General features: G+C 43.9%; 2 protein-coding genes across 3 annotated transcripts in view; both read left to right on the top strand.

The window, feature by feature from the left end:
• The window catches only part of klhdc3 (kelch domain containing 3), a 59,975-nt gene extending 57,004 nt beyond the window's left edge, over positions 1-2,971 (top strand). For both annotated transcript variants that reach the window (XM_084093934.1, XM_084093935.1), the window contains exon 11: positions 1,627-2,971. In XM_084093934.1, coding sequence (XP_083950060.1) covers positions 1,627-1,693 — 67 coding nt within the window. In that variant the 3' untranslated portion in view covers positions 1,694-2,971. The remainder of the gene's footprint in view (positions 1-1,626) is intronic.
• Positions 2,972-6,498: 3,527 nt separating this feature from the next.
• On the top strand, positions 6,499-13,738 carry npas4l (neuronal PAS domain protein 4 like). Its single transcript, XM_084093317.1, has 8 exons — positions 6,499-6,693; positions 7,622-7,785; positions 7,892-8,058; positions 8,450-8,546; positions 8,925-9,135; positions 9,462-9,571; positions 10,070-10,205; positions 12,403-13,738. Exons 1-8 carry the CDS (start codon positions 6,584-6,586, stop codon positions 13,118-13,120), a joined length of 1,713 nt encoding a protein of 570 aa, XP_083949443.1. The 5' UTR covers positions 6,499-6,583; the 3' UTR covers positions 13,121-13,738.
• The last annotated feature ends 799 nt before the right edge of the window (positions 13,739-14,537 follow it).

The following is a 14,537-nucleotide window of genomic DNA, read 5'->3' as shown; positions in this document are numbered from 1 at the left end:
GGCCGAGATGCGAGTGGCTCCCGTCGGATCATCCGGCTGGAATGAGAGGTAGAGTTGTGTGTCGTCAGCATAACAGTGATGGGAAAAGCCATGTTTCTGAATGACAGATCTAGTGATGACATGTAGATGGAGAAGAGAAGCGGTCCCAGCACTGAGCCCTGAGGCACTCCAGTAGCTCGTCGGTTCTGTAGTCAGTAGTTTTATGAGTGGTCAAACACATCTGTGGGGAGCTTCTGAATGTCACACAGATAGAGGACAGTCTGAACTGATGCTATAGTTAGTCTCTCACTCAAGGCATAGAAACACAACTCTTTTTTCCTCCGATTCCTCGGTTCGAATGCACCCTATGATGTGAGTTTCCGTCAAAAAAAGAGATTCAGAAATTTCAAGCTCCTCCGAGACCATTGTTCAGATCATCTTCAGACCGTTCTGGAATAACACACAAACAAATCTGACGAAGATCACGCCAAAGTGTGTTTGTCATAAAATGCTATATTTTATGAACACATTAGTGTTTCGTTGTGTTTTCAGCGTAATGCCTTGAAGGGCAGCAGTTCATCTTCAGACCTTGCCAGGAAAAATGTATGGATTTTGTGTTGAAAACTAAACCGTTATCGTTTAACGCATCATCAAGACTCTGAGGCTGTAACTCTGCAACGCTTATATTGACACCAAACTCTCAAATTAAATGACTAGTGATTCTATTTAAGATTTATCAGGCATTTCGACTACAGTTCTCTGTAATGACTCGTTGTTGCAGTTGCTGTGATGATTTGTTGATCTGATGATGATCTCATGCCTGGTTTGTGTTCGGCCCCTTTATTTGCTGTTTGCAGCTTTATTTAATTCTGCAGTCAGTTTTATTAGTTCGGTAGTCAGAACTATTAGTTTTATAACAGTTTTACTCTTATCTAACATAAAGACAAACAGGCCATAAACAGTAGCTGATGTAGAGATCTCTGATAATGACTCTCTGAATCCAGAATCTGAACGTGATTGTGTGTGTGCTGCTGTTTAAGGCCTGTTTCTGAAGGGGTGTGTGTGTGTGTGTGTTTAACTGGAGCTGGTGTGTGTGTGTGTAGGAGACGCTCGTCTGATAGTGATGGAGAACACAACTGGTCAAGTGGCGTCTTATCTTAATGAGTCTAACGAGAGCCGGCACACATCCGGCCTCCTGCAGGGACACAAATCCCTTTAGCATGCCTGCGCTCAGTGTGTGCGTGTGTGTGTGTGTGTGTGTGTGTGTGCGTGTTCTCAAGTGGGAGCTGACGGCCATGACCACGAACAGTAACATCAGTCGGCCCATATTCTCCTCTAACTGTGTGTGTGTGTGTGTGTGTGCGTGTTCTCAAGTGGGAGCTGACGGCCATGACCACGAACAGTAACATCAGTCGGCCCATATTCTCCTCTAACTGTGTGTGTGTGTGTGTGTGTGTGTGTTCTCAGGTGGGAGCTGACGGCCATGACCACGAACAGTAACATCAGTCGGCCCATATTCTCCTCTAACTGTGTGTGTGTGTGTGTGTGTGTTCTCAGGTGGGAGCTGACGGCCATGACCACGAACAGTAACATCAGTCGGCCCATATTCTCCTCTAACTGTGTGTGTGTGTGTGTGTGTGTTCTCAGGTGGGAGCTGACGGCCATGACCACGAACAGTAACATCAGTCGGCCCATATTCTCGTCTCACGGCTGACCCGTCGGGAGTCTCTTCACGTGTGGATCCGGATCCCAGTTCTCCATCGGTCCTGCTGTGGCGAAGGCCTTTTCCCAGTTTGATTCGCCTCTGTTGAACTTCTGCGGAGAAACGGACCTTCACGCTTTTAAACCAGTCCAATTATTCATCAGTGTTACAGTGTTTTAATGAGAATCTGGAGTGAAATGAAGGTCATCTAACCTGTAATCTGTCATTTCTCTGCTTGTGTGTTCAGATTGCTGGTTTATATGCAAGACTTTCGTTACGCTCCGCACATATCAGAGGAGACACACACCATCCTTTCCGTTTTCCCACAATGCTTCTGACAATAAAACTCCACAATCAATAGACAGGAGAAGATTCCCTCTGCATGCGTGCGTCCCTCAGGATCCGCACGGAAACATTCTCTGTCTCTACAGACTCAAAGACATGATGTTGTGAAAGATTACAGTATGTTTTCTCATTTACTCAATGGCAGCGAAAGATGTTTCAGAGCAAATCGGCACAATCTAATAAACACCTCGAGGGTTTTCCAGCAAACGGGAATGAATCTGAATCTGAATTTCTTCCACAAACCCAGCGTTGAAATGACAGTCTGGATGTCCTCAGTCTGCAAACATCCATCAGATCTGGACTGTTCCATTGGTCTCAGTGTTGGTATTGGTAGATATGATGGTGCCAAAGCTGAAGCTCATGCTTTATTCCTGTGGGACTCTCCGGCGTCTCGTCCAGTGCCTGATGTTCCTCTGGACACTTCAGATCTTCACAAGCTCTCGAGTCGAAGCACACACAGTTTTAATGGCCTCTGCTCGGACTGCATTTGAAATATGCTTTATTAGAGATTTTTTTGTTTGAATATCTGACACCAAACTGTCATAATGAATATTGCAACTTTCCTCAACCGTTTCCCCTCGCCAGGAAGAATGACCTGGCGAAAACATGAAGTCCTAAAATCAAATCAAGTGCATTTTCACACTGATGTGTAGCTGACAGACGGGAATGATGATGGGTTAGTGACGTGCTGCTTTAAAGAGGCATTCGGATCCACGATGGTGTTGCTAACATGATAAAGTAGGAACGAAGGAAAGCTTGTGTTGTGATCGGTGTAAACGCTGCGGTTCGGAGTCTTTCCCTCCGGCTGTTGATGTTTGGAAACGACACATGATTCCTCAGTGGCGGATGAATCTTTTCCACAAGTCACGACTCGATCAATGTTGTAAACGGGTTTTCAATGGAATCTTTTGAATTTCCTAAACAATAAAGTTGATGATAATTTTGCCTTTTGTCTGCTTAAATGTACAGGAATAAGACAAGTGTGTCTATATAAAAAGCGCATCAAGAATTTGTTAAATTTGAACAATTTTGAGAAGAAGAGATTAAAGAAAACTTATTTTTAAATGAACACTTATTCCTCTATAATAAAATAAAATAAAAATCTCAGATTCACTTTTTTGAAGTTTACACGGAGATGATCACGTTTTTCCAAACTTGGAGTGTGTGTTCTCGAGCACGAAACACTGTTGTTGTGTGAATGAACGGCCAGAACACATTAAAAGTTTCTGTTTTCTGTTAGAAGGGTGTGTGTTAGCGGCCCCGAAGTTAATAACTAATGATCTTTACAACAGAATAACTTAAAGTTCAATAACTTTATTCTAGAGTTGCTGTAAAGCCTAAACAATCTTATGTTACTGTAATCTTCTATTATCACTGTAAAGCTGTTTTGAAACGGTCTATATTGTTAAAGCTCTGTATTCTGAAGGTGACTTGACTTGAGTGTGTTAATCCACAGAGTTTTAGTTTGGCCTTTTTGCAGGATCATCCTGGAAGTTTCTCCCAGTACAGATCCCTTCCTCCGTCTGATGTCCAAGACTCGTCTTCATCTCAGCACAGACTCGTCTTCATCTCAGCACAGACTCTTCATCTCAGCACAGACTCGTCTTCATCTCAGCACAGACTCGTCTTCATCTCAGCACAGACTCGTCTTCATCTCAGCACAGACTCGTCTTCATCTCAGCACAGACTCTTCATCTCAGCACAGACTCGTCTTCATCTCAGCACAGACTCGTCTTCATCTCAGCACAGACTCGTCTTCATCTCAGCACAGACTCTTCATCTCAGCACAGACTCGTCTTCATCTCAGCACAGACTCGTCTTCATCTCAGCACAGACTCGTCTTCATCTCAGCACAGACTCTTCATCTCAGCACAGACTCGTCTTCATCTCAGCACAGACTCTTCATCTCAGCACAGACTCTTCATCTCAGCACAGACTCTTCATCTCAGCACAGACTCGTCTTCATCTCAGCACAGACTCGTCTTCATCTCAGCACAGACTCGTCTTCATCTCAGCACAGACTCGTCTTCATCTCAGAGGTCCATCATGATCAGGGTAAGGCTCTTGGTGACGTGTCTCTGCTCTCTCGCTCGAAGCGTGATTGATTTGGCCGATCTCTCGGTGGACGTGACCTTAATGGGCTTCTATTGAGCAGAGGTTGTGAAAGCTAAAGGTTAAGAGCGTGAGGAACTGTGATCGGACGAAACACACCTGTTGGCCTCCTCCTTTTCACAGGACGCTTAAACTTGTGCTTCAGCTCGACGCTAATGGCCACGGGTCGTCTGGGCTCAATCTCTCTCTGGGGACGAGCTTCTCCAGACCCAAACACAGCATTAAACTCATGTCGTGTCAGTAAAGCTAATGTCGTGTCATGAGCTCGGGTTGTTTTGACCTGAGCCGCTCAATGGAGTCCAACGCCAACGACTGATGATTCTCCTCTGACGGATCATTACTCCGGTCCGATCACTCAGTCTTTCCATGCATCGTAGCAAGTGTACCTGGACAAAAGCTGTTTTAAACGCAAAGGGTCGTTACACCAAATATTGATTTGAATTAGTTAATAGAAGTTAAATCATAAATAAATTCAATTTGTGATTTTATTTTTGAAAGCATTCTCACTTTACAGCATTTTAACACAAGTGCCAGTACTTTCCACAGTACTGTAGCTTTGCAGGAAGGTTTCTTCAAGCGTCTCGGAGACGTTCCCGCAGTTCTTCTGGATTTAGTCTGTCTCAGTTTTTTCTGTTTCTTCATGTAATCACAGACGGACTCGATGATGGTGAGATCAGATCATAACGGCTGTTGTCAGACTCCTTGTGCAACTCGATCAGTGCTCACTAAACTCAGAGCTCGCACACTAAACCCAGAGCTCGCACACTAAACCCAGAGCTCGCACACTAAACCCAGAGCTCAATCAGTGCTCACTAAACCCAGAGCTCGATCAGTGCTCACTAAACCCAGAGCTCGCACACTAAACCCAGAGCTCGATCAGTGCACACTAAACCCAGAGCTCGCACACTAAACCCAGAGCTCGATCAGTGCTCACTAAACCCAGAGCTCGCACACTAAACCCAGAGCTCGATCAGTGCTCACTAAACCCAGAGCTCGATCAGTGCTCACTAAACCCAGAGCTCGCACACTAAACCCAGAGCTCGATCAGTGCACACTAAACCCAGAGCTCGCACACTAAACCCAGAACTCGATCAGTGCACACTAAACCCAGAGCTCGCACACTAAACCCAGAGCTCGATCAGTGCACACTAAACCCAGAGCTCGCACACTAAACCCAGAGCTCGATCAGTGCACACTAAACCCAGAGCTCGATCAGTGCTCACTAAACCCAGAGCTCGCACACTAAACTCAGAGCTCGATCAGTGCTCACTAAACCCAGAGCTCGATCAGTGCTCACTAAACCCAGAGCTCGATCAGTGCTCACTAAACCCAGAGCTCGATCAGTGCTCACTAAACCCAGAGCTCGCACACTAAACCCAGAGCTCGATCAGTGCTCACTAAACCCAGAGCTCGCACACTAAACCCAGAGCTCGATCAGTGCACACTAAACCCAGAGCTCGATCAGTGCTCACTAAACCCAGAGCTCGATCAGTGCTCACTAAACCCAGAGCTCGATCAGTGCTCACTAAACCCAGAGCTCGATCAGTGCTCACTAAACCCAGAGCTCGCACACTAAACCCAGAGCTCGCACACTAAACCCAGAGCTCGATCAGTGCTCACTAAACCCAGAGCTCGATCAGTGCTCACTAAACCCAGAGCTCGCACACTAAACCCAGAGCTCGATCAGTGCACACTAAACTCACACCGACGGCTGGAATAAACACTTCTGCACAGATTTATCCTCTGATTAACAGAGTCAGAGTCAGTCTGCAGAAAATCTCCTGTGTTTGATGGACTCTGACTTCATTAAACTTCAGTGTGTGATTCCAGGCAAACGTGTGATATTCTGATTTTAAAACACGTTTTCATTTGTCATGCGCGAGTTTGATGTGAAAGTCTGCTAGTGTGTGATGGCCTGTTATAATCTCTAAACATTTACAAAGTTGGCAATTCTGTTCTGATTACTTTAGTGCATTCCAGCCTTAAATCACACTAACTACACACATTGAGAATCTTTGCATGAAGCTTGAAAGATGTTCAAACCTGATGAAATGCATGAAATATTGTTTTTAGATAACAGTCAGAGTGGAATAACGAACACTTACTATTAATGATCTCTCTCTCTCTCTCTCTGTGTGTGTGTGTGTGTGTTGTGATGATGTCACTGGTTATTTTTACACTCTCGCGCTATAAATATCGGGTCACTCCTCGTGTCGTCACGGCTGAGTGTGTCTGGCTCAGGTCTCAGGTTGAGCTCGAGACTATATAAACACGAGAGACTCGCGGATCACACATACACACACACACACTCTCTCTCTCTCTCTCTCACACACACACTCAGCGGTCAGAGGTGAGGCGAGCTCTACAACTCTAACTCTAACTCTATACTAACACTGACCTGTCATCGGTTTTGCATGTTATAGATGTTTTATTCAACATCAATGAATGAACGAGAAATCTTTTCCTCTGTTTCACATGGGCTTTTTGCTCCAGATCTCGGTGAGGATGAGCGTCGCGAGCGTCAGACGGAGCCAACGCGCGTCTAAACGCTTCAGGTCAGTCTCGTGCACGCGCACCGTTATGATGCGTTCATATTTACATCTTGATGAAATTGTGCTGCATGTAATGACGTCAGCTGTTAGTTTCCTAGCTAACAAAAATCTGTTCTAAGAAAGTTTAGAAGTAATTTCTGAATGTTCTCTGAATGCTTTTTCTTGGTTATGTGAACGTAAGAGAAGAGAATAACGGAATGTTTAATTTGATCATGTTGCAAACATATGGGAGCGTTACTTTTGAATGTTCTCTGTAACAAGTAGTGAAACATTAGATGAACGGCGCACTAAAATGTTTCAGAAAAACGTTCCATGAACGATGTATAAATAATGTTTGTGTGCTAACGTTTTGAGAACATTATTATTTTCTTAACTGGAACATAATTGTATTAACTGGAAGAACGTTTGTTCATAACATTGAAAGAACCTTGTCACAATGTTCCTGTTCGCTGGTTGAGTTTTTGTTGTACTTAGGGTGTGTGTGAGAGAGAGAGAGAGAAAGTGTGTGTGTGTGTGCGAGAGAGAGAGAGAGAGAAATAGTCTTGTTTTCTCTGAATAAAAAAAAAAAATTCTGACTTCATTGGCAGATATTTGTTCTTGTTTTAAGCACAACGTCACTTTATTTTTCGCTGTTTAGAGAAAGAGTGTGTGTGTGAGAGAGAAAGTTTGTGTGTGTGTGTGTGTCATCAGTTCTCGTTCACAGAGACTCTATAACGCGTGTGTCTCTCACACCGGCTCAGTGTCTCTCGAACAGGATTATTACAGATCCTTAATAATAATAACTGCTGAACTCTATGAGTTAATCAGAGGAAAGAAAAGCAACGAATGCGTGTTTTGCCATAATTGATGGCCTGGGTTCTTCTGAGGCTCTGAGTGAGAAACTGTTGGTTACAGATGTTGTCTGACCGTGTGTGTGTGTGTTCTGCTGCAGGTCCACTAAAGGAGCGTCTAAAGCACGTCGGGATCTGATCAACGCTGAGATCCGGAGCCTTCGGGAGCTTCTTCCCATCGGATCCGAGGATCAGGAGCGTCTGTCGTACCTGCACTCCATGGCCCTTATCTGCACCTTCATCAGGAAGAGTGTTCTGCTCACAGGTACACACACACACACACACACACACACACACACACTCCCGTCTCAGATCACACACACATACACACTCCCGTCTCAGATCTGAGTCTGAATCTCTGCTTGATCCAGGTGTTGGTCCAGGTGTTGGTCCAGGTGTTGCTGAGGACATCGGTGGAGTTTCTGCTCTGAACGAGAGCTTTCTTCAAGCCTTGCCTGGATTTATTGTTGCTTTGACCAAAGAGGGGAAACTGCTGTATGTGTCCGAGAACGTGGAAGAATATCTCGGCCTGTCGATGGTGAGCTTCTGTTCTGTTTCATATGAACTGAATGATCTGAATAATGATCTTCTGTAGAGCTGCTTTACACATGAATCAGAATTAGTCTCAGATTTGACGAAGTTTGCATGTTTATCACTGTGAAGCTGCTGTGAATCTGCACTGTATAAAGGGTTGTAGAAATAAACTCGACTCACACAATATAGAGTTTCACAGCAGCTTTACAGTGATAATAGAGATTACAGTAACAGAGATTCGGCTTTACAGCAGCTCTAGAATAAAGTTATTGTCCAGATAAAGTTAGTTTTGATTGATTCACTTCCGTTGTGAAGATCATTAGTTGTTTAGATCATTATCTCTTCACTCTCAGTGGTTATGTTGAGTGTGTTTAAGCGTGTGTGTTGTTTTACAGGTGGATGTGCTTCAGGGAGACTCGCTCTGTGATATGATGGACAGTCGAGATGCAGAAGCGCTGAAGCTGGTTCTGAGAGATCCGGACGACTCCACAGGTGTGTGTGTGTGTGTGTCGGATCCCAGCGTTCTCCTGCGTGTGTGTGTGTGTGTGTGTGTGTCGGATCCCAGCGTTCTCCTGCGTGTGTGTGTGTGTGTGTCGGATCCCAGCGTTCTCCTGCATGTGTGCGTGTGTGTGTCGGATCCCAGCGTTCTCCTGCCTGTGTGTGTGTGTGTGTGTGTTGGATCCCAGCATTCTCCTGCATGTGTGTGTCCGGATCCAGATCTAATGTGTGTGTGTGTGTGTGTTTGTGTGTGTATGTTGGATCCCAGCGTTCTCCTGCATGAGTGTGTGTGTGTGCGTGTGTGTCGGATCCCAGCGTTCTCCTGCATGTGTGTGTCCGGATCCAGATCTGATGTGTGTGTGTGTGTCTCAGAGAGGAGTCTGGTGTGTCGGATGCGCTCCTCCAAGGCCTTCCGGCTCCGGCACGGCTGCGGCTCGATGCTGGTGAAGGGACGGTTCCTGAACTCCTGTGTGTTCGTGGCTCTCTGTTCGCCCACCGCCGACAGACTGCAGGATCTCCACACACTCCACACACTCCACACACTCCACCGGCCCGACATGAGCCTCGCGCACGCCCCCTACAGGTACATCACACACACCTCTTCTTCTTCCTCAGTGTTTCTGTCTCGTTTTCCAGCACAAATATCTAAACATTCTTAAATCAAGATACAAAATGACTGAAGATATTAAGACTTGTTTAATGAAAAATGAAGTGAGTTTGTGTTAAAAACAAGAACAAATATCAGAAAATAATCTCGTTTTCTCTTTGAATAAAGTTTATTTTTCTGACTCCATTGGCAGATATTTGTTCTTTTTTAAGCACAAAATCACTTTATTTTTCGGACACCAAGACGTCATTATTAAGACATGAGTGATTTGATGTGTTGAATGAAGGTTTATGTTTCCGCAGTGTCTTCTTCCACCTGGGTTTCTCAGCGGAGGAGCTGATTGGTCGATCATGGTACAGCCTCCTGCACCCTGATGACATCACGCTCGCCGCCCACTGCCACACGACACTCCGTGAGTCACACAAACAGGAAGACACAAACACTTTTATCCTGCAAGGATCAAATAGATCAAAAGTGACAGTAAAGACATTTATAATGTTACAAAAGATTCTGTTTCAAATAAATGCTGTTCTTTTGAACTTTCTATTCATCAAAGTATTCTGAAAAATAAAACATATCACGGTTTCCACAAAAATATGAATCATAATGATAATCATAAATGTTTCTTGAGCATCAAATCATCATATTAGAGTGATTTCTGAAGGATCATGTGACACTGAAGACTGGAGTAATGATGCTGAACATTCAGCTTTGATCACAGGAATAAATTACACTTTACTATATATTCACATAGAAAACAGATGATTTACATTATAATAATATTTCACTGTTTTACTGTATTTTTGATCAAATAAATGAGCAGAAGAGACTTTTTCACAAACATTGAAGCCCAACCCTTTGAGCCGCTGTGATGTAATGATCAGCTGATGTTCTGGATCTGGTTCTGCAGTGCGGGAGGAGGGCGACACACACACACAGATGCTGGTGCGACTGCAGCACAAGGATCTGTCCTGGATCTGGATCTACGCTTGTGCAACTATAGGAGCAGCCAAAGAGTCGATCTCCTGCACGAACCACGTCATCAGGTGAACATCTTCATCTTCATCTTCATCTTCTCCTGCTCGCTTTACTCACACAGCTTTAGTTTAGGTTATTTGTATAGCACGTTTAAAAACAACGTGAGTTGGCCAAAGTTCTTTCCATTAAAACAATATTCCAACAGCATAAATAGCCAAAAATACAAACATCATTATTACACTGCTCTGTGGAATGCTTGATTCTGATTGGTCAATAGCGCCATCCAGTGGTAAGTTATTCCCAGATAACAGCCGCTGAGAACAGAAACGCAGGCTCATCCGTCACTGAGGTCAGCAGCGCTGTACACTCACTAGGAACGGGTTTTCTTCGTGGAAGTTTTGCATTTGTGAGCTAATAAAATATTAAAACTCAATCAAATCAATATTGTACAGTTATTTAATTATGCCATCCAGTATCGTGGACTCGCTCTCGCTTGTTTCATACAAACGCATCGGCAGCCATTTTGTGACTATTGTTTTGTTCACTGTTGGATTATAAGATACAAACAGGTACGATTTTAAAACAGTTTAATCTGAAATCAATTATCTCTGATCCCCATAATTATTTATGTGTTGAAATGCTGTGTAATAAGTGTTATAACTGTAAACCGTATCTCTGAAATGTTCGTCTAGATTGCACTTGCCGCTGAAACTGCTCTCTCCGCGGAAGCTCTGTGTTTAAAGAGCTAATAAAATAATAGATCAATATTTTGTGTCTAATTATTTACTGATGTGGCAAGTAGCCGTGTAATAAGCAGATAATGTACATCCAGCCGGTTGTAATCTCAGAATAAACCGTCTTCTCCGCTTCGCGTCGGGTCCTCATCACCCTGTCGGGTTAGTTAGAGAGAACCACCGGCTGGATGTACATTACCCCTATCTTAAACACCACACCAAACCAAAATACAATTAAAATGCAAGACAACAGTAAAACAAGATACAGTGCATCCGGAAAGTTTTCACAGCGCTTCACTTTTTCCACATTTTGATATATTAATAATATAACAAAATCTTATTTCAAAATGGATTAAAGTCATTATTTTCCTCAAAATTCTACAAGCAATACCCCATAATGACAATGTGAAAGAAATTTGTTTGAAATCTTTGCAAATTTATTAAAAATAAAAAACGACACTCAAAAAAAATTAGCTCAAGTTTATCCGGTTTCCACTGATCATCCTTGAGATGTTTCTACAACTGGATTGAAGTCCACCTGTGGTTGATTGGACATGATTTGGAAAGGCACACACCTGTCTATATAAGGTCCCACAGTTAACAGTGCAAGTCAGAGCACAAACCAAGCCATGAAGTCCAGAGAACTGTCCTCAGAGACAGGGTAATATTGAGGCCCAGATCTGGGGAAGGGTACAGACACGTCTCCAGGTCCCATGAGCACAGCGGCCTCCATCATCCGCAAATGGAAGAAGTGTGTAACCACCAGGACTCTTCCTAGAGCTGAGCGCCGGGGATTTCAAACAAACTTCTTTCACTTTGTCATTATAGGGTATTGTTTATAGAATTTTAGGAAAATAATGCATTTAATCCATTTTGGAATAAGGCTGTAACATAACAAAATGTGGAAAAAGTGAAGTGCTGTGAATACATTCCGGATGCACTGTACACTCAACTACTAGCTCAACCATAAGCCTGGGCAAGCACTAAATACGCCCTCAGCCGTGATTTAAAAACACCCAATGTAGTGCAACATCTAATATCCGGAGGCAGGTTATTAATATCCGGAGGCAGGTTATTCCAGAGGCTGGGGCAGCAACTGAAGAGGCACAATCCCCTTTGGATTTTTGCTGAGATTTAGGGATCTTTAAAAGGGATGTTTGAGATGACCAATATATATATATAAATAAAAATTCTGTACCATCTATAGTTTAATTTCTCTCAAGCAATTCATCAAAGAATTTAGTGCAGTGCCATCATCTGCCTTCAATGGAAGATATAGTTGAGTATCATCTGCATAACAATGATATGCAACATTGTATTTTTGACAAATAAAGCTGAGTGGTAACCTGAACAAAGAAAACAATATAGGCCCCAGAACTGAACCCTGTGGAACCCCACAACTACTGATTACAGAATCTGAGAAATAATTACCCAGTTGTACTACAGAGCTTCTGTCCTGCAAGTAAGAAGAAATGTAAAGATGTGATGTGAGATGTGTGTGTCTCAGTAACTCATGATCTTCCGTCTGCAGTGAAACGGAGGCCATCTATCTCAAACACAAGCTGTACGGCAGCACTCCAGTGTCTCCGGGTCCGACGGCAGGAGAGATGCGGATCAAGACCGGGAGCAGCTCGGAGACCGGCTTCTTCCCCACGCCGCCCTACAGCCCCACTTCCTGCCACTCCTCCGACTTCCTGTCTGACGACTTCCTGTCCTCCGGCCTCAGTTCTCTGGAGCAGCTGGTGAGCGACTCACGCTTCTGCCCGCCAGTGTTTGCTGCGTCTCATCCGTACGACGACGCCGCTCCTGCCGTGTGTGTGCTGGACTCTCACCGGGTGCCCGTGTGTGTGCCGGACTCTCACCGGGTGCCCATGTGTGTGCCGGACTCTCACCGGGTGCCCGTGTGTGTGCCTGCGCTGGACGCGAGCGAGATCCCGGAGCACTTCCTGTTCGGGCCGGATCTGACGCCGGAGCCCTCGCCCTCCGCGGACACACACACACACTTCCTCTACGGCCCGCCGGACTCCGGCACACTGGACACACATACACACTCGCTGGCCCATCAGATCCGCTCGCTGGACACACACTGGCCACTGCTGGACGAGACGGTGATCGACGGGATCCTGCGGGATCTGGACACGATCAGACACTCAGGGTGTGTGTGTGACGGGCTTGCGGTCAGACACTCAGGGTGTGTGTGTGACGGCCCCTCGCAGCTCCAGCACTGCCTGTACGCCGCCATACAGTAGATCCGGTCATGTGACGCTTACGGAAGAATACACACTAACTGAAGTCCGTGACTTACTCTAGTAACCCAGTATGGCATATTGCCATGGCAACCAGTGGCTGGTTTCCGTGGAGATTTGATGAGGTGTTGGTGAGAGCAGATTTCTCGTCATTTCTCAAGAATAATTTATAAAGCTGCAGTGTTTTATGTGAATTGTTTTAAGTCTTAACATTTACCACCACATCGCAAATGATTTGAAAAATATCTGCTGATGGGGTCATTAAAATGATCTTAATTTTGAAGTTTAATTTTCTGTCTCCATTGGCAGATATTTGTTCTTGTTTTAAACAGTTTTTCAAGACTTAATATCTTCAGTCATTCTGCTTCTCCAGTAAATGTATCTTGATTTAAGGATGTTTAGATATTGTTGTTGTAAACGATTCAATAATAAGCTGCACTTAACTGAATCTACCTCATCAAATCACTGTATTTATTTTCTGTACTTTAACAGAAGTCTCACTCCACGAATGAATGTAAAGTTTCTCTCGCCGACTGTCAGAATAATCTATAATGTTTAGAGCTTATTTATATATTCTTGCTCTGTTTCTATTTTTGTATGTAATGTAAATAAAGTTAAGAGAAGTAAAACAGTGGTCTGTTTTATGGTCAGTCATAATATATATATATATATATATCAGAATCAGAATCAGAATCAGAAAGAGCTTTATTGCCAAGTGTGCTTGCACCCACAAGGAATTTTTCTTGGTACTGAAGCTTCCAGTGCACATATACAAATACAAATACAACAAGAAACATAGTAATACAAATTCTAAGAATAAAAATATATAAAAAATAAATAAAAATTGTATAAAAGTAAAAAAGTAGGGTCACAGTTGGGTTTAGTCCGAATAAACATTTACAGATTATGAACATATTTACAGTATTTTGAGTAGTATGAATAATATAAATATAAATATCACCTGAGTTAGAGAATATTGCACCAGACAGTGGGAGTCTAGCGCATGTTACAGATTATAAACATATTTACAGTATTTTGAGTAGTATGAATAATATAGATATAAATATCACCTGAGTTAGAGAATATTGCACTAGACAGTGGGAGTATTGCACTTACAGGCATATGCCTTGGGGGCATGTTAAGTGTTCAGAAGGGAAATGGCCTGTGGAAAGAAACTGTTCCTGTGCCTGGATGTTCTTGTGGCCAGTGATCTGTGTCGCCGTCCTGACGGTAACAGTTCAAACAGGTGGTGTCCAGGGTGAGTGGAGTCTGTGATGATTTTACCTGCTCTCTTCCTCACTCTGGAAGAGTACAGGTCCTGGAGGGTTGGCAGGGGGGCACCAATAATCCTCTCTGCAGTCCGGACTGTCCGCTGCAGTCTCCTGATGTCCAATTTGGAAGCTGAACCAAACCAGACAGT

This window comes from Abramis brama (genome assembly GCF_963993115.1).
Source record: "Abramis brama genome assembly, chromosome: 19".
Lineage (NCBI taxonomy): Eukaryota > Metazoa > Chordata > Actinopteri > Cypriniformes > Leuciscidae > Abramis > Abramis brama.
Note: the sequence above shows the minus strand (reverse complement) of the source record. Positions and strands in the feature narration are given on the sequence as shown.